This window comes from Coregonus clupeaformis, chromosome 40 (assembly GCF_020615455.1).
Source record: "Coregonus clupeaformis isolate EN_2021a chromosome 40, ASM2061545v1, whole genome shotgun sequence".
NCBI lineage: Eukaryota > Metazoa > Chordata > Actinopteri > Salmoniformes > Salmonidae > Coregonus > Coregonus clupeaformis.
In genome coordinates, this window is record NC_059231.1 from 24039378 (window position 1) to 24063467 (window position 24090).

The 24090-nt window shown below is 41.7% G+C and overlaps 1 protein-coding gene across 1 annotated transcript; it reads right to left on the minus strand.

Annotated features, from left to right (window-relative positions):
- Positions 1-1061: 1061 nt before the first annotated feature.
- Positions 1062-22385, minus strand: LOC121571634 (OX-2 membrane glycoprotein-like). Its single transcript, XM_041883212.1, has 8 exons — positions 22282-22385; positions 20785-20839; positions 20570-20645; positions 20057-20377; positions 15577-15906; positions 11498-11782; positions 8509-8613; positions 1062-2302 (listed from the first exon to the last, which is right to left on the minus strand). The coding sequence occupies exons 3-8, from the start codon at positions 20640-20642 to the stop codon at positions 2292-2294; spliced, it is 1125 nt and encodes a 374-aa protein (XP_041739146.1). The 5' UTR covers positions 20643-20645; positions 20785-20839; positions 22282-22385; the 3' UTR covers positions 1062-2291.
- Positions 22386-24090: the final 1705 nt, after the last annotated feature.

A 24090-nucleotide genomic window follows, 5' to 3' on the forward strand; every position in this document is an offset into this window, starting at 1 on the left:
AGCATTGTCCTTCATACAGGGGGCTGTGTTAACCTTTAATGTGGTTAGTGGCATTTCTGCATGTGAAGTGACTGACATTATGAAAAACACGTTATCTGGTATGACAGCCCTCCACACACATATTCGGTGCTTACATCCCGGATCACAGCAGTCAATATACAGAGTAGAAATAAACATCTGATCAAGTAGTGATGTGTATAATGATGCAATCAGAGAAATACCAGACGATGCAATATGATAGCAAACCATGACAGTTTTTTCCTAAAAAGGCAATCAACCTTGACTGCTTTATGTCCTATGCTTATACAAATGAATAAAATAAGGTCAGCATTTAATGACAACCCCCCCCCCCACACACACACACACACATATAAAACACACACACACACACACCCTAGCAGTAATGGCATCCAACCAGCCAAACTCTCTTCATAATGAATTCCTCTGAAGGCGCCCACAGTATCTCACCATGGCATATTCTACTGGGAATCACATCAAACCATCTGACCATGGAATCTGAAAACACACACACATAGGCACGTACACACGCTGACATTGTTACTCATAACCACAATTATTCATCCTCAATGGCATCAATAAGATAATTTTATAAAATAATTATATCTGACCATAGAGTCAACCACACTCTCTCCAACCCTACTACAGTTCTGAGTAAGAGGTCTACAGTATGTCTGAGACCTGGGCCTGGATTCACAAAACCATCTTTAAAATAAAATCTATTCTTACGTGCAATTTTATCCTTAACTTTATACTTAAGAAACGTACGAAAAGTTGCTATTCCTCAATAAAGTTCTTGAAAATGAAAATAAGCTAATGAAAGAAATTGAACATGTTTAATTGACTCAAACTTCATCTAAATCAGTCAATTAAACATGTTCAATTTCTTTCATTAGCTTATTTTCTCACTTCCATGTGTTTAAGACAAGGGTTTAGCTATCTTGGAATTAAGAACATTTCCAAGAAGAAATCCAGTAACTTTATTTTCAACTCTAATTTCTTTTAAACAATTTTCTTAGGAAGAAACATAGGAAGAAACTTAAGAGCATTTTCAAGAACTTTATTGAGGAATAGCAACTTTTCGTATATTAAATGTTTCAGGGTTGATTGTTTTAAATCCCCCCCACCAAACAAATTGACCAGTAATCTCAGTAAGAAATATGCTAACAGGATTGCCCTTGCTAGCTAGATAGCGAGCTAGCTCAGCTGCTTAGTGACAATAATCTTAAAAAGGTAGTTACGTTTGTAAGAAGATATTTGAGAAGTTCGTAAGAAAAGCCTGAATTCTTAAGACATTTTTGAGGAATTGCACTTACTTACTATCTCATGAACTTATTTTTTTTCTGAAGATACTTCTTAAGTTTTTGCATAAGAAGTGTTTTGTGAATCTGGGCCCTGGGGTTGAACCCTTACAGATAGCTTTATCATAGCCTATGAGGTTCAGGAAAGAAAGCACGCTTAGCTAAATACTGTCAGTTGTATATACACATTATGTACACAAAATCGTCAAATCAATTGGCAAAGCAGGTTGTCCCCTTCAACATTAAGAGTAGAAGCAAAACAGAGTGCATTCTGGGGGATTCAAACAGGGTAGGTCTTCCACAGGAGCTGTGTTGCAGTGGTCTAAAGTGGGACTTTGAAGTGGAAAATCACAAACAATAACTATATTCATCTGCATTCAGTGTATCACAAGACATTAGGATCACTGAATACCATAGTAGACTAAGATATTTTCACTTAATTCAGTTTTCCTACAACCTAGGTCCATTAGGTCATGAGAACCACATTAATCTTGGGAACATAGAATGGCACAAAGAAACCAAGGCAGTTACAAGAACAAAATTCTCTGTCAGCATCACACTTCATAATATATATGAATGCCAATTGGGGTTACCAGAGGACAAGATTAGGTTCAGATCTGTTAGGATGTGTTGTGATCATACTGGCCAGTATTCACAAATAGTCTCAGAGTAGGTGTGCAGATCTAGGATCAGGTCTCCTCAGTCAATATAATCTTATTCATTATGATCTAAAAGGGAAATCTGATCGCATATCAGCACTCCTACTCTGAAACACTTCAAACTCGTGAATACGAGCCATTGTGACTAAACAAAAGATCTTGTGTTGATGGATTCAGTTTCTCTGGGACCCTGTGATGTTGGTCATGACAGATTGTATTCTGTGCCCTCTTGAGGTGGGCCTTGCTTCACTTCTGAAAGTGCAGTAGAATGTTGAGGAACAGTCTCTGATTGGCTGAGTTTCACTTCCTTCTTTTAGACTCCGTCTGTGCAGAGGAGAGAGAGAGGATGAAAGAGAGAGAAAAAGAGACAGATACAATACACTAAAGTAAATAGACCAAAATGACAACCTATAATAACGGTTACTGTAATGAACAAGGTCAGATAGAAGTCAGCGCTGGGTCATAGGGTTCAGATGGTCAGTGTGTGATAGACGCTCCAGAATGCAGTGAGACCAACCAGGCATATAATGAAGTTTCCACTTCAGGGCTATGACTGCTTCTGAAAGTGCGTTAACCAGTATCTAGGAAACACACAGACAATCAAAACATAACGCAAATTCTCCCCTCTAATTTCCTGGCACTGTGTGAGGACTCCGGGAAGATTTCGGAGACTAAATCTGTCTCGTTTTAGGATCAGAATATTGTGCTCTATTAAACTTGTTATACTGCGTTAAACCCATCTAAACGTGGCTGGCAGTCTGACCATGGTTCTCCACCACAAATGTCTGTCTTATACTTGTACCCACTGTTATTTGTTATTATCCCATACGATCCTTTGTGTATAATATCTCAATTCTCCATAGAGACATAGCAATGCTAAAACCAGTGATGAAACAGGAGGTTAATTTAGTTTACCCCATAGTCCACACAGAAAGAGGCCAAAGTTAGGGCAGCAAGAACAGTACAGGTGTTCTTTGGTATTTTATTAGGATCCCCATTAGCTGTTGCGAAAGCAGAAGCTACTCCTTCTGGGGTCCACACAAAACATGACATAATACAGAACATTGATTAACAAGAACAGCTCAAGGACAGACCTACATCAATAAAAAAATGGCACACAGCCGACATATCAACACATACACACAAAATATGTAGGTCAAATATGGAAGAGGCGTTGTGCCATGAGATGTTGTTTTATCTGTTTTTTTAACCAGGCCTGCTGTTCATTTGAGCAATATGAGATGGAAGGAGTTCCATGCAATAATGTTGAATTTGTTCTGGACTTGGGGACTGTGAAAAGACCCCTGGTGGGGTAAGTGTGTATGTCAGAGCTGTGTTTAAGTTTGGAATTTTCAACACATTAATGTTTCTTATAAAAATAAGAAGAGATGCAGTCAGTCTCTCCTCAACTCTTAGCCAAGATAGACTGGCATTCATAGTATTTATATTAGCCCTCTGATTACAATGAAGAGCAAGATGTGCCACTCTGTTCTGGGCCAGCTGCAGCTTAACTAGGTCTTTCTTTGCAGCACTTGACCACATGTCAGTACAATAATCAAGATACATCTAAACTAGAGCCTTCAGGACTTTTTGGAGTGTTGTGTCAAAAAAGCAGGATGTCTCTATATTATTGGCATAAAGTGCATTCGGAAAGTATTCAGACCCATTGATTTTTTCCACATTTTTTTTACTTATTCTAAAATGTATTGTGATGGAACGTTTTATGTTTGTGCTTTTCTATTTACCAATTTCTATGTTCTATGTTTGTGCATTTCTATAAACCAATTTCTGTGTTCATGCAAGTGACTGATTGAACGAATCCTCACTATCAGTATCTGCAATTTGGCAGTATGCCCACAACCTTGTTTAGAGAAAGGGATATCTCAGTTTCAAGGTCTCAGCTTAGAGAGAAGAAACCTCGTGAGGTATTGGTCTGTCACATGCCTGACCCAGTATTGGTCGTCACATGAATGAAGCAAACATTAATTATGAATGATGAATAAGCTAAATCATGCAAATATAACTTGTCAGTATATAAGGGAACTAACGGGACTGCCCCATTAGAGCTCCTAACAGAAGTTCACTATGGTGTGTCAAGTTTGTTGGTCACCTCTCCAGCGCTGACAATAAACAATGATTCATTTAAGATTTACTTAGAGTGTCCCTGTGTAAGAATTTCCACGACAGTATTAAATAATTTTTCCCCCCTCATCAATCTACACACAATACCCCATAATGACGAAGCAAAAACAGGTTTAGAAATCTTTGCAAATGTATTAAAAATAAAAAACAGAAAAACCTTATTTACATAATATTCAGACCCTTTGCTATGAGACTCGAAATTGAGCTCAGGTGCATCCTGTTTCCATTGATCATCCTTGACATGTTTCTACAACTTGATTGGAGTCCACCTGTGGTAAATTCAATTGATTGGACATGATTTGGAAAGGCACACACCTGTCTATATAAGGTCCCACATTTGACAGAACATGTCAGAGCAAAAACCAAGCCAAGAGGTCGAAGGAATTGTCCGTAGAGCTCAGAGACAGGATTGTGTCGAGGCACAGATCTGGGGAAGTGTACCAAAACATTTCTGCAGCATTGAAGGTCCCCAAGAACACAGTGGCCTCCATCATTCTTAAATGGAAGAAGTTTGGATCCACCAAGACTCTTCCTAGAGCTGACCACCCAGCTAAACTGAGCAATCGGGGGAGAAGGGCCTTGGTCAGGGAATTTACCAAGAACCTGATGGTCACTCTGACAGAGCTCCAGAGTTCTTCTGTGGAGATGGGAGAACCTTCCAGAAGGACAACCATCTCTGCAGCACTCCACCAAATCAGGCCTTTATGGTAGAGTGGCCCGACGGAAGCCACTCCTCAGTAAAAGGCACATGACAGCCCGCTTGGAGTTTGCCAAAAGACACCTAAAAGACTCTCAGACCATGAGAAACAAGATTGAACTCTTTAGCCTGAATGCTAAGCGTCACGTCTGGCAGGGACTGCGAGACTAGTCAGGATCGAGGGAAAGGGGAACTGAGCAAAGTACAGCGATATCCTTGATGAAAACCTGCTCCAGAGCACTCAGGAACTTAGACTGAGGCGAAGGTTCACCTTCCAACAGGACACCGACCCTAAGCACATGGCTTTGGGACAAGTCTCTAAATGTCCTTGAGTGGCCCAGCCAGAGCCCAGACTTGAACCCGATCGAATATCTCCGGAGAGAGCTAAAAATAGCTGTGCGGCGACGCTCCCCATCCAACCTGACAGAGCTTGAGAGGATCTGCAGAGAAGAATGGGAAAAACTCCCCAAATACAGGTGGGCCAAGCTTGTAGCGTCATACACAAGAAGACTCGAGGCTGTAATCGCTGCCAAAGGTGCTTCAATAAAGATATTTCAGTTTTTTATTTGTAAGAAATTTGCAAAAAAATATAAAAAACTGTTTTTGCTTTGTCATTATGCGTTCTGAAGGTAATTGGTTGCACCAGATCTTATTTAGGGGCTTCATAGCAAAGGGGGTACATATGCATGCACCACTTTTCCGTTATTTATTTTTTAGAATTTTTTGAAACAAGTTATTTTTGTTCATGCGGTAATGTTTGTATATTGATGGGGGGGGGGACAATTTAATCCATTGTAGAATAAGGCTGTAACCTAACAAAATGTGGAAAAAGTCAAGGGGGCTGAATACTTTCCGAATGCACTGTACCTCTCCCCATCTTTACAACCATTTAACCTATATGTTTTGACCATGGCAGTTTACAATCTAAAGTAACACCAAGTAATTGAGTCTCCTCAACTTGTTTAACAGCCACACCATTTATTACAAGATTCAGCTGAGATCTAGAGCTTACGGAATGATTTGAACCAAATATAATGCTCTTAGTTTTAGAGATGTCCAAGACCAGTTTATTACTGGCCACCCATTCCAAAACTGAATGCAACTCCTTGTTAAGGGTTTCAGTGACTTCATTAGCTGTGGTTGCTGACAAGTATATGGTTGAGTCATCAGCATACATGAACACACAGGCTTTGTTTAATGCCAGTGGCAGGTCATTTGTAAAAATAGAAAAGAGTAAAGGGCCTAGAGAGCTGCCCTGCAGTACACCAAACCCTACATGTTTGACAGAGAGACTTCCATGAAAGGAAACCCTCTGAGTTATATTAGATTGAGCTCTAAATCCACGATATGGCAGAGGTTGAAAAGCCATAAAACATAAGTTTTCTCAACAACAGGTTATAGTCAATAATATCAAAGGCTGCTTTGAAATCTAACAGTACAGCTCCCACAATCTTCTTATCAATTTCTTTCAACCAATCATCAGTCATTTGTGTCAGTGCAGTACATATTGAGTGCCCTTCTCTATAAGCATGCTGAAAGTCTGTTGTCAATTTGTTTACAGAGAAATAGCATTGTATTTGGTCAAACACAATTTTTTCCAACAGTTTGCTAAGAGCAGGCAGCAAGCTGATAGGTTTGCTGTTATAATCAGTATAGGCCGCTTTACCACGTTTGGGTAGCGGAATGACTTTGGCTTCCCTCCAGGCCTGAGGACAAACACCTTCCTCTAGACTCAGATTAAAGATATAGTATGACAGATAGGAGTGGCCAGAGAGTCAGCTACCATACTCAGTATTTTTCCAGGTCTAGTGCAGGTAATGGGCAAGTAGACTCAATTCCCCCCATGTGGAGTTGGGATGGTATCTTCTTGTATTGGTTCTCTGCAGTGGTGGAAAAAGTACCCAATTGTCATACTTGAGTAAAAGTAAAGATACCTTAATAGAAAATGACTCAAGTAAAAGTAAAAGTCACCCAGTAAAATACTACTTGAATAAAAGTATTTGGTTTTAAATATACTTAAGTATCAAAAGTAAATGTAGAAGTATAAATCATTGCAAACTGCTTATAATAAGCAAACCAGACGGCACACTTCTTTTTTCTTTTTTTACGGATAGCCAGGGGCACACTCCAACACTCAGACATAATTTACAAACGAAGCATTTCTGTTTCGTGAGTCCGCCAGATCAGACACAGTAGGGTAGACCAATGATGGTCTCTTGATAAGTGCGTGAATTGGACCATTTTCCTGTCCTGCTAAGCATTCAAAATGTAACAAGTACTTTTGGGTGTCAGGGAAAATGTATGGAGTAAAAAGTACATAATTTTCTTCAGGAATGTAGTGAAGTAAAAGTAAAAGTAGTCAAAAATAAAAATAGTAAAGTAAAGTACAGTACAGATACCCCAAAAAAGTGCTTAAGTAGTACTTGAAAATATTTTTACTAAAGTACTTTACACCACTGGTTCTCTGTACCATTTAGAAGAACTATAGCATCTAAAACAGATGAGTGAAAACAGCTCTATCTGGCCAGCTGCAATGTTTCGTGTTTGTCATTCTTCTGTAGTGACTGGAGACAGCTGTCAGCATAGGGACATGGATAGAGAGTTCAATTCCTCCAACTCACATAAGTCAGGAGCCAGGAATGGATGCACCTTTGTCCCTGAGGGTTTCTGGTTATATTTAGCAAACAACGGTCCTTTTGTCTTTAGAGCATCATAAATCATACAAATGCCAACAAAAGGTTTGATATTTCCAAGGATGCATAATTCCATAACCCTTTTGTCTCCCGGTATCACACTTCCTTTTTTTCCTCACTGAGACCAAGGCACACACACACACAAAATTGGGTCACTATTATATTCCAGTGTGTATCCATGCCTACTGTACCTGCTCAAACACACACAATTAATGAATGTGATAATGACCTCAGATCCATCCTCTATTGTACTATGAGGGTGTTTCCACACACACACCACTCACTCACTGTGGCACCATAAACCTCTCATCCAAACAGTAGTATTGTACTATGAGGGTGGTTCCACAAGCACACACACACACACACACACACACACACACACACACACACACACACACACACACACACACACACACACACACACACACACACACACACACACACACACACACACACACACACACACACAATAAACCTCTCATCCAAACACTAGTATTGTACTATGAGGGTGGTCCCATCCACACACACTATGGCACAATAAACCTCTCATCCAAACAGCAAAGACCAGGTCATTCAAGATCAACTTCCTCTGAAATGAATGTCAAGGTGGTGAGGCAGTCAGGAAATCTTTAACACATGCCAGAACATACCAGGAAACTGAAGAAACAGGAACAATATACTGTAGGTCTCACACAAGAGACACACACAGGACAAACACACTGTAGTTACACAATTCCCATGACACATACAGAAACACACTCTGAATGATTCCTGGAGAAAAACCCTATCCCAGCTGCATGGAATCATGGTGGTGACAACTATTAGCCTGAGAGCTCAAAAATAGCCAGTCGAGATCAATGAGGTCAGAACATTTCTCATAAAGAAACCGAGGAGGAAATTTCTCCTGCTTTCCTCTGGGCCAAAGTTTAAAATTAGGACTCTTATGGGGGAAGTAGACACCTCCACTGAGATCGGTCGATGGAGAGGGATACACTCACCGTCTTCCTTGCGCAGGAAACACTTCCAGAGGCAGAAGCAGAGACTTATGACCAGCAGAGCAGCTACAGTGGTCACCGAGATCAGGATGGTCAAAGCTGTCCCAACTAGACAGAAATATAGGGAGGGAGGGAGAGAGAGCAGAGATAGAAACAGAGAGAAACAGATGAGATATAGAGAGGATATAGAGAGAGATAGATTGAGTGAGAGAGGATCAAGAGAGAGAGAGGATCGAGAGAGAGAGAGATTGAGTGAGAGAGGATTGAGAGAGAGAGGACTGAGAGAGCGAGAGAGGATTGAGAGAAAGAGAGGATTGAAAGAGAGAGAGAGGATCGAGAGAGAGCGGATTCGAGAGAGAGAGATTGAGTGAGAGAGGATCTAGAGAGAGAGGATTGAGAGAGAGAGAGAGAGAGAGAGAGAGGATCGAGGGAGAGTCGAGAGAGAGGATCGAGAGAGAGAGAGCGTCGAGAGAGAGAGAGGATTGAGAGAGAGAGGATCGAGAGAGAGAGAGGATCGAGAGAGAGAGGATCGAGAGAGAGAGGATCGAGAGAGAGAGACAGAGAGAGACAGAGAGAGAGAGAGAGGATCGAGAGAGAGAGAGGATAGAGAGAGAGAGGATCGAGAGAGAGAGGATCGAGAGAGAGAGGATCAAGAGAGAGAATCGAGAGAGAGAAGATCGAGAGAGAGGACCGAGAGAGAGAGAGGACCGAGAGAGAGAGGGCCGAGAGAGAGAGGATCGAGAGAGAGATTCAGTGAGAGTGGATCGAGAGAGAGACTGAATCAAGAGAGAGAGGATCGAGAGAGAGAGAGAGAGAGAGAGAGAGACGATTGAGATACCGAGAGGATCGGGAGACAGAGATTCAGTGAGAGAGATAGAGGATCGAGAGAGACAAAATCTGGCAACAAATCAAACTTGATAAAACTATAAAGAATGTTAATTGGTTTAAACCGCTTCAGATTAACGTAGTTTTCATTTCATTATGTACAGTCACCTCCAAAACTATTGGTACCATTGATAAAGATGGCGCAAAAAATACTAAAATAAACAAAACAAATACTGAGCTACAGTATATTGTATATATTGTATGCAAAAAAAAAGGGAAATTATATTATTTTACACTAATACAATTAATTGAGAAAAATATTTTAATAAAGTAATACAACTAATCTCAAAAAGATAATTGTCAAGATTATCGGCACCCCTAAAGATACGTATAAATAAAATCAACCAAAATCTAATCTGCATTAACATTCTACTTTTTTTCAGTTTATCTCAGTTTAAGGAACTGTAGAATTGTGGCCTTCCATGGCTTCCCGTTTAACTGGGGTATAAAAATGAGCTAACACTCATGTAAAAACCCTTTGTCATCCCTTACCATGGGCCTCCTGTAGCTCAGTTGGTAGAGCATGGGGCTTGCAACGCCAGGGTTGTGGGTTCGATTCCCACGGGGGGCCAGTATGAAAATGTATGCACTCACTAACTGTAAGTCGCTCTGGATAAGAGCGTCTGGTTAAATGAAAGGCAAAGAACTAAAAAATGAAGAGACATTTACATTACATTTAAGTAATTTTGCAGACGCTCTTATCCAGAATGACTTACAGGAGCAATTAGGGTTAAGTGCCTTGCTCAAAGGCACATTAACAGATTCTTCACCTAGTCGGCTCGGGGATTCTAACCAGCAATCTTTCGATTACTGGCCAGACACTCTTAACAACTAGGTTAACTGGCCTTCATAAATCCAACAATGGGTAAATAAATAGTTTTTTATAAATAAATATACAACTCACCATTATTAGGGCAATAATTAAGAAGTTTCAAACCACTGGAACAGTGATAAACTTGCTGGAAAAGGACGCATATGTACAGTATCTTGTCCCCACGCACAGTGAGGAAGATGGTTCAGGAGGCAAAGGAAATCCAAGGGCCACAGATTGAGAATTACAGAACTTCGTCGCATCTTGGGGTCTTCAAATCTACAATTAGACGCCACCTCCATGCCAATAGGTTTTTTGGAAGGGTTGTCAGAAAAAAAGGCTTAATTGAGAGAAACCAAGAATGTAAACGCCTTGAGTTTGCTAAACAGCATTGGCACTAGGATGAGAACCGGGTGCTATGGTCAGATTAGTTGAAAATATAGTTTTTTGGCCACGTACACCAGCAGTGGGTTTGGCATCGAAAAGGATGCCTATGCAGAAAATAACCTCATATCTACAGTAAAATATGGTGATGATTGTTTATCTTATTGGGCTGGTTGCCTCTGCCAGGAAGCTAAAACTTGGCCGCAAGTGGATCTTCCAGCAAGTTAATGACCCCAAGCACACATCAAAATCCACAAAGAAATTGTTATTTGACCACAAAATCAACATTTTGCAATGGACATCTCAGTTTCGAGACTTAAATCCTTGGGACACCTGTGGTTTGATTTGAAGAGGGCAGGCAGCGGAGACCAAAGGATTTCAAGGGTTTGGAAAGATTTTGTATGGAGGAATGGTCTAAGATCCTTCCCAATGTGTTCTCCAATCTCATAAAACATTATAGAAAAAGGCTCAGTGCCATTATCCTCACAAGGGGAGTTGCACAAAGTATTGAAAACAGGGATGCCAATCATTTTGACCCCTATCTTTTTGAGAAAACAAATATTACTTGTTAAACGAGAAAGCAATATAGCTCAGTATTTGTATTATTTATTTCATACAGTCTTTTTTGCTCATCTTTATCAAGGGAGACAATCATTTTGGAGGTGTAAACTAAACCTGCTTGGCAATGACTTCAACAAAAACAGATCTAAACTCTTACACACTGTTTAGGATCAGTCATTATTGTTTGGCAGACATTGTTCATCCCATCCCTCAGGGATCAGTATTCTTGGCTTTAGTCTGGTTTGGTCAGGCTACTTTTCCCAAAAGCAGCTAATTTAAAAACAAGTGTAAACTCTGAGCCAAGATGTGTGTGTGTGTCTGTATCTGTGTGTGTTTGTGTGTCTCACTCACTCTTGGTGTTCATAGAAACAGCGATGGGTGATTCCAGACCCTTATGGTGGACCAGGCATTTGACGGACACGTCCTTCAGCAGCCCTGATTGGACGGTGAGGGTGCTGATGACCAGGGTGGTTCCGTCCCCCTGCTGGAGCTGTGATGTCACAGGGGGTCCCATAGTTCGGTTGTCCCTCTCCACGTTCCACACTATCTCCGCCGGGGGCCGGGACACAGCTGTACAGTTGGCCTCGATGACCCCTGGAGACGTGTTCTTGTAGCTCACCTGGGGTTTAGGCAGTACTGGGGAAGACACAGATACAACCAAAAATCAATATTGGGTTTACTGAATCAGTGTTTTTCAGGTGGGTTGACCTACTGTAACTACAACTAGTTCCTGGCTATAGACATTTTTGATTACTTGGAACACAAAATAAATTCTAAAAGCTTTAGGTGGGTTACACCAAGTTAACCACTGAGATGTGTCTAGTTTTGTGATTCTGACATCAATAACTGAGTGTGGGCTTAAGAAAGATAAACAGAGGAGGGAGTACAAATTATCCAAACTTATTTGGGCAGAGAATCAATGTCACAGATAACATCAATGTGTGAATACACCAAGCTTGTGAATAAAGTGCATTCGGAAAGTATTCAGACCCCTTTACTTTTTCCACATTCTGTTACGTTACAGCCTCATTCAAAAAAAATAAACCCTCATCAATCTACACACAATACCACATAATGACAAAGCAAAAACAGGTTTAGACATTTTTGCAAATGTTTAAAAATAAAAAACGGAAATATGACATTTACATAAGTATTCAGACCCTTTACTCAGTACTTTGTTGAAGCACCTTTGGCAGCGATTACAGCCTCAAGTCTTCTTGGGTATGATGCTACAAGCTTGGCAGACCTGTATTTGGGGAGTTTCTCCCATTCTCCTCTGCAGATCCTCTCAAGCTCTGTCAGGTTGGATGGGGAGCGTCACTGCACAGCTATTTTCAGGTCTCTCCAGAGATGTTTGATCGGGTTCAAGTCCGGGCTCTGGCTGGGCCACTCAAGGACATTCAGAGACTTGTCCCGAAGCCACTCCTGCATTGTCTTGGCTGTGTGCTTAGGGTTATTGTCCTGTTGGAAGGTGAACCTTCGCCCCAGTCTGAGGTCCTGAGCGCTCTGGAGCAGGTTTTAATCAAGGATCTCTCTGTACTTTACTCTGTTCATCTTTCCCTCGATCCTGACTAGGATGCCGCTGAAAAACATCCCCACAGCATGATGCTGCCACAGCATGCTTCACTGTAGGGATAGTGCCAGGTTTCCTCCAGGCGTGATGCTTGGCATTCAGGCCAAAGAGTTCTATCTTGGTTTCATCAGACCAGAGAATCTTGTTTCTCATGGTCTGAGAGTCCTTAAGGTGCCTTTTCGCAAACTGCAAGAGGGCTGTCATGTGCCTTTTACTGAGGAGTGGCTTCCATCTGGCCACTCTACCATAAAGGCCTGATTGGTGGAGTGCTGCAGAGATGGTTGTCCTACTGGAAGGTTCTCCCATCTCCATAGAGGAACTCTGAAGCTCTGTCAGAGTGACCATTGGGTTCTTGGTCACCTCCCTGACCAAGGCCCTTCTCCCCCAGTTGCTCAGTTTCGCTGGGCGGCCAGCTCTAGGAAGAGTCTTGGTGGTTCCAAACTTCTTCCATTCAAGAATGATGGAGGCCACTGTGTTCTGTGGGACCTTCAATGCTGCAGACATTTTTTGGTACCCTTCCCTAGATCTGTGCCTCGACACAATCCTGTCTCGGAGCTCAACGGACAATTCCTTTGACCTCATGGCTTGGTTTTTGCTCTGACGTGCACTGTCAACTGTAGGACCTTATACAGACAAGTGTGTACCTTTCCAAATCATGTCCAATCAGTTGAACTTACCACAGCTGGACTCCAATCAAGTTGTAGAAACATCTCAAGGATGCTCAATGGAAACAGGATGCACCGGAGCTCAATTTCGAGTATCATAGCAAAGGCTCTGAATACTTATAGAAATAATGTTATTTCTGAGGGAATTTTTTGGATTTTTTATTTATTTAATCCATTTTAGAATAAGGCTGTAACATAACAAGATGTGGAAAAAGTGAAGGGGTCTAAATACTTTCCAAATGCACTGTACATGTGTACTTGAGCTCCATAAACAACACATCGCCTCTGTTTAAAATGTTTTGTTCTCAGAGCTGTGGAAGGAATGTTATTCATTGGAATTGAGACAGATATTTGGCCCTGACAGCAGCAGTGTCTTCACAGTTGTTTCTACAGTGAACCATATGAACCACCAATCTGGAGAAGATCTGTGGTAGAGGTGGGGCAAACCATGGAGGAACTTGCACTGTGATATCATACAGTACATTAATGAGAGAGAGAGAGAGAGAGAGAGAGAGAGAGAGAGAGAGAGAGAGAGAGAGAGAGAGAGAGAGAGAGAGAGAGAGAGAGAGAGAGAGAGAGAGAGAGAGAGAGACAGAGAGACAGAGACAGAGAGACAGAGACAGAGAGACAGAGACAGAGAGACAGAGACAGAGAGACAGAGACAGAGAGCGATAGAAGTAGAGAGACAGAAGTAGAAGTAGAGAGAGTGTGAGAGAGAAAGTGAGAGAGTGAGATGGCAGTGGTGAAGAAAGCGCGAGAAAAATGCTATCTCCGGCATCTCTCACGCTTTTCTGCTGGAATCGTAGGCAGTTCCATTTGAGACAAAAGCCTTGCTGTTTGACTGACAGGGAAAAGACGGAGAGAGCGAGGGAGAGCGAGAATGAGAGAAGAAGGAAAGAGAGTTAGAAAGAGAAAGCACGAGAGAGGGTGGGTTGATGAGACAGTAGGGAGCACTGTCTGCGTGAAACAGTAATACAGTCATGACTTTGGGTGTAACACTTTCCTCCCCCCTCTCCCTTTAATAGATCCATTCTTCAGTGCCAATGTAAACTCTCTGGCCGTGCTACCTCAGGCAGACACACCACCAGCCTGGGTTTGTGTTTCACTTAATCACACAAACACCACAACTTCAAACAGCCGGAAAACTAATGATTATCAAACACTGATTTGACACAGATTTGAAATGAACGATGTGTGTGTGTACTGTATTTGCATGCATGCGTGTGTGCGTGCGCATGAGTCTCATGCATTTTACAGTAAATCAGGGAGATAATCCACCTGGAAGTAATCCCACCTGAACCTCATTCCTGAAGAGCCCTTACCAGCAACATCCATTAATTACACAGCCCTACAGACTGTACCTCTCCATCTCAGCCATAACCATGTCAGGAAAAGCACAATATGTAGAGACACTCCTTTCCACCTCGATCCCTTTAGAGCTGACTGCAGGTGCAGGACTCCTGACCTGCCCAGTCCCAGCCCACATGTAATATATTGCTGTTCAGGGAGAACCTCTGTGCTATAGCATACTGTAGCAGCAGTAGTCAAACCAGGAGGAGCTGCATATTGTTATACTGCCTCTTTCATTGTCACTACTACAATTTCCATCATTTAAGACTGTCAATGCTGCCAGTGGACACAGAGGTCAGAGCGCATGCATGCACGCACAAACACACATACACACACATTCACACCCACACAAACGTCAAATTATCTCCCCCTCTTCACTAGATGAAACTATGCAGAAGCAAACAAAAACGTCCCACTGCTGTAACCTAATATTTCAGAATACATTGACCACCATCAGCCAAACACAATAACAGCATATAATATTATTCCTCACCTTAGGGTCTGCACTGTATATTACTGTACCAGAGGAGTAATAACTCTTCTCTATGGAGTGAAAGAGAGCATTCACCAGTCTGGTTCGTTCAGCACAGTCAGGTCTGTATCATATTAACTGTCATGCTGGGGATTCAAACATCATGCACTACTCAGGCTCACACCCTACTGTGAGTTACACACACACAGCACAGTGTAAAACACAAGCACCTGAAGGTGGGTATGCTGGCATTATAATCAATCATCATTACTATAGATGACACTCATTACTATAGACAGTGAGGAGGATGTTTAACTTATAACCCTATCAAAGACAGTGAGGAAGGAATATGTAGAGTAACCCTTCCTACCAAAGATAGTGAGGCAGACGGTAGCGCTCTTGGTGCCCTCTGGGTAGGTGTGGTACTCGCAGGTGTAGCAGCCCTCATCCTGGACGCTGACCGGTCTGATGGACAGCTTGCTGTGGGAGAGGGAGGGGGTCAGCCAGGCCCTCTCCTGGTAGGGCGGCTCGATCATGGGGTCGCTGCGTTTAGCATAGGAGGCTACTTCGCTTGAGTCCCGCTGCTCTGCTGTATGTCTCCACAGCACCTGTTGTACCTTCTCTGGCAGCCCATAGGAGCAAGACAGGGATGCTGCCTTACCACTCACCGCTGTCTTGTTACCCTCTGCAGTCACACGTGCTGTAGGAGAGGGGAAAGAATATGCTAACACAGGCTGAAAAGAGTAGAAACACAGACACAGACAGAGACAGAGAGACAGGCAGGCAGAGTACACACACAAACTATGGTATACAATCTGTGCATCTAGCTTTCTGTCTGCAACAGCTGTTTCTGATTGTCAATATGAGCATCCCCTCCCCTCCCCTCCTCAGCCAGCGGTCAGTAACCACACAGGACCCATCAATAACACATGAGTATGCTCCCACAGCTTCAATTTAACATGCTGATATCAGAACATAAAACAAAAACATATGGGGATGGGAGTCATGACATCTCTATACATCCATCAGAGAAAATCTCTATAGTATAGAACAGGGATCATCAACTACACTGAAAAAAATATAAACGCAACATGTAAAGTGTTGGTCCCATGTTTCATGAGCTGAAATAAAAGATAGCAGAAATGTCCCAAATGCATCAAAAGCTTATTTCTCTCAAATTTGTTTTCATCCCTGTTAGTGAGCATTTCTCCTTTGCCAAGATAAACCATCCACCTCACAGGTGTGGCATAACAAGAAGATGATTAAACAGCATGATCATTACACAGGTGCACCTTGTGCTGGGGACAATAAAAGGCCACTAAAATGTGCAGATGTTACACAACAAAATGCCACAGATGTCTCAAGTATTGAGGGAGTGTGCAATTGGCATGCTGAATGCAGGAATGTCCACCAAAGCTGTTGCCAGAGAATTGAATGTTCATTTCTCTACCATAAGCCGCCTCCAACGTTGTTTTAGAGAATTTGTCAGTACAGCCAACCGGCCTCAAAACCGCAAACCACGTGTAACCATGCCAGCCCATGACCTCCTCATCCGGCTTCTTCACCTGCGGGATCGTCTGAGACCAGCCACCCGGACAGCTGATGAAACTGTGGCTTTGCAAAACCGAAGAATTTCAGCACAAACTGTCAGAAACCATCTCAGGGGAGCTCATCTGCATGCTCGTCGTCCTCGCCAGGGTCTTGACAAATGCTCACCTTCGATGGCCACTGGCACGCTGGAGAAGTGTGCTCTTCACGGATGAATCCCGGTTTCAACTATATCGGGCAGATGTCAGACAGTGTGTATGGTGTCGTGTGGGTGAGCGGTTTACTGATGTCAACATTGTGAACAGAGTCCCCATGGTGGCGGTGGGGTTATGGTATGGGCAGGCATAAGCTACGGACAGTGAACACAATTGCATTTTATCGATGGCAATTTGATGATTTGAGATACCATGATGAGATCCTAAGGCCCATTGTCATGCCATTCACCCGCCACCATTACCCCATGTTTCAGCATGATAATGCACGGACCCATGTTGCAAATGATCTGTACACAATTCCTGGAAGCTGAAAATGTCCCAGTTCTTCCATGGCCTGCAAACTCAGACATATCACCCATTGAGCATGTTTGGGATGCTCTGGATCGACAATATGCCACAGGACACAATCAACAGCTTGATCAACTCTATGTGAAGGAGATGTGAGAAGCAAATGATGGTCACACCAGATACTGACTGGTTTTCTGATCCACACCCATACCTTTTTTAAGGTATCTGTGTCCAACAGATGCATATCTGTATTCCCAGTCATGTGAAATCCACAGATTAGGACCTAATTAATATATTTCAACTGACAGATTTCCTTATATGAACTCTAACTCAGTAAAGTCTTTTGAATTTGTTGCGTGTGTATTTTTGTTCAGTGTAGATTCAGCCTCAGGACAATTATTTTCTTGAGAGGGTGGTCACGGGTCGAAACATAATTACAAATATTTAGTAGACTGAAAATTGACCGCAAGAAGCCCAAACATATATAATATTTCACTAAAACAATAGTTTAAAACCTTGCTTACATTTGTATACGATCACATATACAGTTGAAGTCGGAAGTTTACATACACCTTAGCCAAATACATTTAAACTCAGTTTTTCACAATTCCTGACATTTAATCCTTGTAAAAATTCCCTGTTTTAGGTCAGTTAGGATCACCACTTTATTTTAAGAATGTGAAATGTCAGAATAATAGTAGAGAGAATGATTTATTTCAGCTTTTATTTCTTTCATCACATTCCCAGTGGGTCAGAAGTTTACATGCACTCAATTAGTGTTTGGTAGCATTGCCTTTAAATTGTTTAACTTGGGTCAAACGTTTCAGGTAGCCTTCCACAAGCTTCCCACAATAAGTTGGGTGAATTTTGGCCCATTCCTCCAGACAGAGCTGGTGTAACTGAGTCAGGTTTGTAGGCCTCCTTGCTCGCACACACATTTTCAGTTCTGCCCACAAATTTTCGATAGGATAGAGGTCAGGGCTTTGTGATGGCCACTCCAATACCTTGACTTTGTTGTCCTTAAGCCATTTTGCCACAACTTTGGAAGTATGCTTGGGGTCATTGTCCATTTGGAAGACCCATTTGCGACCAAGCTTTAACTTCCTGACTGATGTCTTGAGATGTTGCTTCAATATATCCACATCATTTTCCTTCCTCATGATGCCATCTATTTTGTGAAGTGCACCAGTCTCTCCTGCAGCAAAGCACCGCCACAGCATGATGCTGCCACCTCCGTGCTTCACGGTTGGGATGGTGTTCTTCGGCTTGCAAGTACCCCCTTTTTCCTCCAAACATAACGATGGTCATTATGGCCAAACAGTTCTATTTTTGTTTCATCAGACCAGAGGACATTTCTCCAAAAAGTACGATCTTTGTCCCCATGTGCAGTTGCAAACCGTAGTCTGGCTTTTATATGGTGGTTTTGGAGCAGTGGCTTCTTCCTTGCTGAGCGGCCTTTCAGGTTATGTCGATATAGGACTCGTTGTACTGTGGATATAGATAATTTTGTACCCGTTTCCTCCAGCATCTTCACAAGGTCCTTTGCTGTTGTTCTGGGATTGATTTGCACTTTTCGCACCAAAGTATGTTCATCTCTAGGAGACAGCACGTGTCTCCTTCCTGAGCGGTATGACAGCTGCATGGTCCCATGGTGTTTATACTTGCGTACTATTGTTTGTACAGATGAACGGGGTACCTTCAGGCGTTTGGAAATTGCTCCCATGGATGAACCAGACTTGTGGAGGTCTACATTTTTTTTTCTGAGGTCTTGGCTGATTTCTTTTGATTTTCCCATGATGTCAAGCAAAGAGGCACTGAGTTTGAAGGTAGGCCTTGAAATACATCCACAGGTACACCTCCAATTGACTCAAATGATGTCAATTAGCCTATCAGAACCTTCTAAAGCCATGACATCATTTTCTGGAATTTTCCAAGCTGTTTGAAGGCACAGTCAACTTCTGACCCATTGGAATTGTGATACAGTGAATTATAAGTGAAATAATCTGTCTGTAAACAATTGTTGGAAAAATTACTTGTGTCATGCAGAAAGTAGATGTCCTAACCGACTTGCCAAAACTATAGTTTGTTAACAAGTAATTTGTGGAGTGGTTGAAAAACTAGTTTTAATGACTCCAACCTAAGCGTATGTAAACTTCCGACTTCAACTGTATCTCTATTATGCATGGTAATACTTTGGAACAGATTTCCAAAATTAAAAACACTTGGTGTTTTTAGTCTTTTATGTCTAACAATAAAATAAATAAAATCACCCGCCAGTTTGGGAACCCTGGTATAGAGGTTTAACAAAAGAGGAGTGAATAGGGAAAGGTGTGTGATTCTATTTTGTGGTCTCCAGAAAGGTAGCATGCACTGAGAGTCCACTGAGAACAACATAGGGCACCAAACAAAAGGATGGGCAGAAAATAGAGTAGACATTTTTATTCAGAAAACTTTATCGGAGTGCCCATGCTGCTGACCAGAACATTTTCAGTCCAGCCCTTTCTTTCTGTTCCTCTCTTTTTTCTTTCTCAAATTGGGTTTCTCCCGTTAATGCCTCCAGCCACTGGATCTGAATACAGAAAACCTCTGTCCCCTTCCTTCATCTCTCAGTTGCCATATTAACTCCTCTAATATCACCAATTCAGGAGAGGGGAGGGAAGGAAAGAGACACACAGGAAAGTGAAAATGATTCAACAATGTTTGGTACATGCTCATGTACTCAGGTGTGACACTTCGACTACTATCAAAGAGTGACACCGCAATGGCACAGAGTAAATCTGAACGGTCTCCTCTACTTACATGTGACAGTGAGGCAGGTGTGTCCCTCCTGCGATCCCGAGGGGTACAGGTCAAAAATGCATGTGTAGCAGCCCTCGTCTCTGAAGCCCACCCTGCGGATGGTGATGGCTGAGGTATCCTTGGGGGAGGCGGCCAGCTCTACATGCTGCTGGCCACTCACGCTGTCCTTCTGGCTGGGCTCGTAGGTCAACAGGGTCTTGTTCTGGACATCCAGCCAGCGCACCTGTTTCAGGCTGTCCCCACGCCCCTTAGACACCATGCAGGACAGAGTGAAGGGGAGCTCCACTGGGGCCTCCACGCGCTCAGGGGCCGTTACCTTGCCTGGGACACGGATAGGGGAGGGGTCAACAAGGATCACAGATCAGTCAAACAACTCATGCACTTGTGGCATGTAAATGTCTAGCACTGTATACAACATATTGGTTGGTGGAAACATGTGCATTGCCACAACATTTGTGAACTTCCTAATAAAAAGACAAATGTATCAATATGTCTAGTGCTATGTCCACTCACACTGCAGTCTGACCACCATCAGTAAGGACACACACAGCTGCAGGCATCGCATCAGGGAGGACTCACACATCATAGTCTGCATTGGGCAGAGTAGAGCGGCATTGGACTGGGGTCAAAGTTCAAAGCTCTCCAGAACCAGGGTAAGTCACTCATGAACTAGGATAGTTCCAAATAACCCCTCTGTCTGTGCCATCATCCAAAAGATTTTAACTTACGGTCTGAACACGCTTCTTGAGTGGTTTATAGGAGTCTCATCTTACATTCTGTCTCCTAGGAAAGATAACACACATCTATGAATTTGGGTTAAGCCAGTGTTGAAATCTGCCTCTGAAATGCAGATATAGGATCAGTTACCTAAACTTAGAATTTTGAAGGCAAAATGCAGGGCATCATTCCATCATCAAGGGATCAGCCATGCCCATTACACACAGGCCTTTCCTTTGACTCAATGGTTGCCGTACATAAATTATCAAGAACCCAGCATCTGCTTTTGAAATAAACAAAAGTTTTGCCTAAAATGGAAAGGGCTGTGTTGTAAAATGCAATCGCTTCACTTTCTTGAATAATATTAGGCCACTTGACATCTTTAAAATAGTTGTGAAAAAGAACCTGTTATCCCATGAACACTTAGACCTATGGTTCCAAAACTGTGGGCTGCGCTCCCGCTATCGGATTCGACAGGGAGGGGTGCGGAGAGGTAGGGGGAGATGAAAAAAATTAAACAACAACTTGATTTCACCTAGTTTTACCATTCTATCATAAAGACCACATGTGCAACTTCATTAAAAAAAGTCTCAAGAGTTCTAATAACGAAAATACTATGTGCCTATTAAGTGCCCAGTAAAGTAAGAGGGGGGCTATTCCAAGGTAACAGAGTGATGCTGAGACTCAGAATTTTCACTTTAAAATGTATGCCAAACAAACACCAATGATTAAAGTTAAACAAACCATACAACTCTACGCACAAGGATGACTTTTAACAATTTCCACAGAAATTTACGAAAACACATTTACTTGAAATACAGTGCAGATGCAAAGTTTGGTAAAAAGTTAGGTTATCATTTCCAGCCTGTCTATGCATAACAGCTTTTACATGTTATGCTATAATCGCTTAGTTTCCCCATCACAAAAAAAACAGCAAATGGCCACAAAGACACCAGCAAATGGCCACAAAGAGTAGAACCAGCTCACCTGCTTTTACACTATGATTTGACTATTAGATGTTCAATGTTTCTTTTGAAACAAATATTTAAAAAGGAAGTTTCACCACATTAAGATGAGAGTTCAGTTCACAAAACAGGGTTGACCTTAAAATGAGAGACAAACGTAAATGAATCACATTAAATAATGTTCAGAAATGAATTTGTCAAAGCATTAAAAATAACTTTACAATTATGGTAAAAACTTGAGAGACATTTTGGGGTTAAAATCTTCCTAGAAGTCACAGAGGTGCACCTCTGTAACAAGGGTTATGTCAAAATGCAGAATATTGGCACTTTAGCAAGTCTTTATTCACATAACAAAATCAGACACACTGAATTCTCTATGTGGTATATATTTAAAGGGCACTTAATTTAATATAAGAGGTTTTTAAAATTAAATATTGGTGCACAATTTCTACTTAAAATATAAAAGGGACGCAAAACGCACCCATTTCATGGAATGACCGCAATATACTGAAACGTTCTCTTACAATACATTCAAAATCTTACCTCTGTGGTGTAGCTAGCTCGCCCACTGTACTCTCATGGTCCGCGTATTTCCATGTATTTCACAGACTACTTTCTACTACGGGTGTGTTTAGAGCTGGTCCGGGTAAAATCCCGCCCACCTGTGAGTCTACTCAACTCAGGACAGAGTGAATAGACGGGTTGGTTTTTTAGAAACTAAACCAACGGGTGCGCAACTATGGGGACAAACAGATGGGGTTGGTTTAGATTATTAACAACATGTAAGCTATATTTGGTCTCCATTTTTTATTTTTTTTAACAAACACATTTGCACAATTACATGAAATCAGTCAAAACAAGCTATGGTATCAAGAACAAGATGAAACGAGCTACATACAATTCCCCACATGGGAGTTTTGACATTGTTGCTAGTAATCTGGCCATCCAGAAGATCAGCATCATGCTGTCCCATGGAAGCGCGCACATTATTTTATGTCCACTAACCCATCTGTAGGAAAGGGCATTGGGAAACAACAGAGGGAAATATCGTTATTGTATTAATGCATGAAATTGTAGGCTTATGTCATGGTGCCAACACTAGTCATGCTTTGGGTCAAATAATTGCATGTCTTTTTATTGCATTTGTGTGCGCAATAGTGGTGGTGACAAACAGGCGCACCTATCTATTCAACAGCGTGTGGTGTGGGCAGGCTGCCCTTTAGTGGTGGGTACTGAAAGTTCAAAGGCATCCGCATATACAGTAGCTTCGGTTTACTCCTAGTAGTCCAGCAGATAGGTGAAATAATTGTTACATTTTATGATACAACCATCAAACTTGGTACACTAATACTAAATACCTTGAGACATTTTAAAGATTAGCGGCAGTCTGGGAAGCCTGTCAGTCAACCATAAAATGTCTGGAATCCTGATTTCCTGTTAGAAAAAAATAGGGTAAATATGGGTGTTCCCTGAAGTCAACTGATTGCAATGATATATATAATACCATATTCTGTTTTGTGTCAATTTTAAGAAATGTGACAGGAAACTGCCCTGTACACTTCACTTTGAGTAAAATCCCATAGGAATGCATTATGTCCAGCAGAGACGTTAACCCATTATGATGAGACCTTTCAGTCCTTACACAAAGTGAGTAAACTACTACATAAAGATGTCTAGCTATAGTGCCATTGCAGATGTAATAACCTATTATAGTCTAAAAGACCAGATTTCCAAAATGACCCCCAATCAGCTACATTGGTTTTAATTGGACAGGATTCACATGGCCATATCTCAAAAAAATAATTGGTACATACAGCCCAATGATGGCTTAAAATGTTTGAGGTGGCATGGAGAACACAATAAAATGACCCAAGTATGCCTTATGTATGTGTCCTTTAAACTTTATACAGAAATGAGGAAGGTCTTCTTCATGTTTTGTACACTCAGTGTATAACGCAACTGTAAGACCAAAACCTCGTAATTTCCTATGGGATTTAAGGATGACTGTGCTGAATGGTCACATTTTTTCCCCTCATTATGCAGCCAAAATTAAACAGTGCACGCCATAAGATAAATGTGCTCTGATAGAAACAATACAGGTAGGCTAGTCTGTAGCTTGTTAATATAATCTGCTCTGAAATCCACTCAAAGAGTATTTACTTACACAGGAAGCGTCTGGGCGTAGTGCCAAATTGCAGATAGTGAGTGTTTGTTCAATCAGTCACTTGCATGAACACAGAAATTGGTTCATAGAAAAGCACAAACATAGAACATAGAAATTGGTAAATAGAAAAGCACAAACATAACATTTTCATCTAAGTGCATATTCTCATGAAACTGAGTGAGATCAAA

Bases quoted from the DNA above. Each gene is read 5' to 3' on its own strand.
- LOC121571634 (XM_041883212.1), bottom strand. From the start codon at position 20,642: ATGATGTGTGAGTCCTCCCTGATGCGATGCCTGCAGCTGTGTGTGTCC. The intron at 15,907-20,056 runs GTAAGTAGAGGA...CCTCTCCTACAG, and splicing joins CACCTGCCTCACTGTCACAT to CACGTGTGACTGCAGAGGGT. The intron at 8,614-11,497 runs GTGAGTGAGACA...ATTTCTGTCTAG, and splicing joins TGTTTCTATGAACACCAAGA to TTGGGACAGCTTTGACCATC.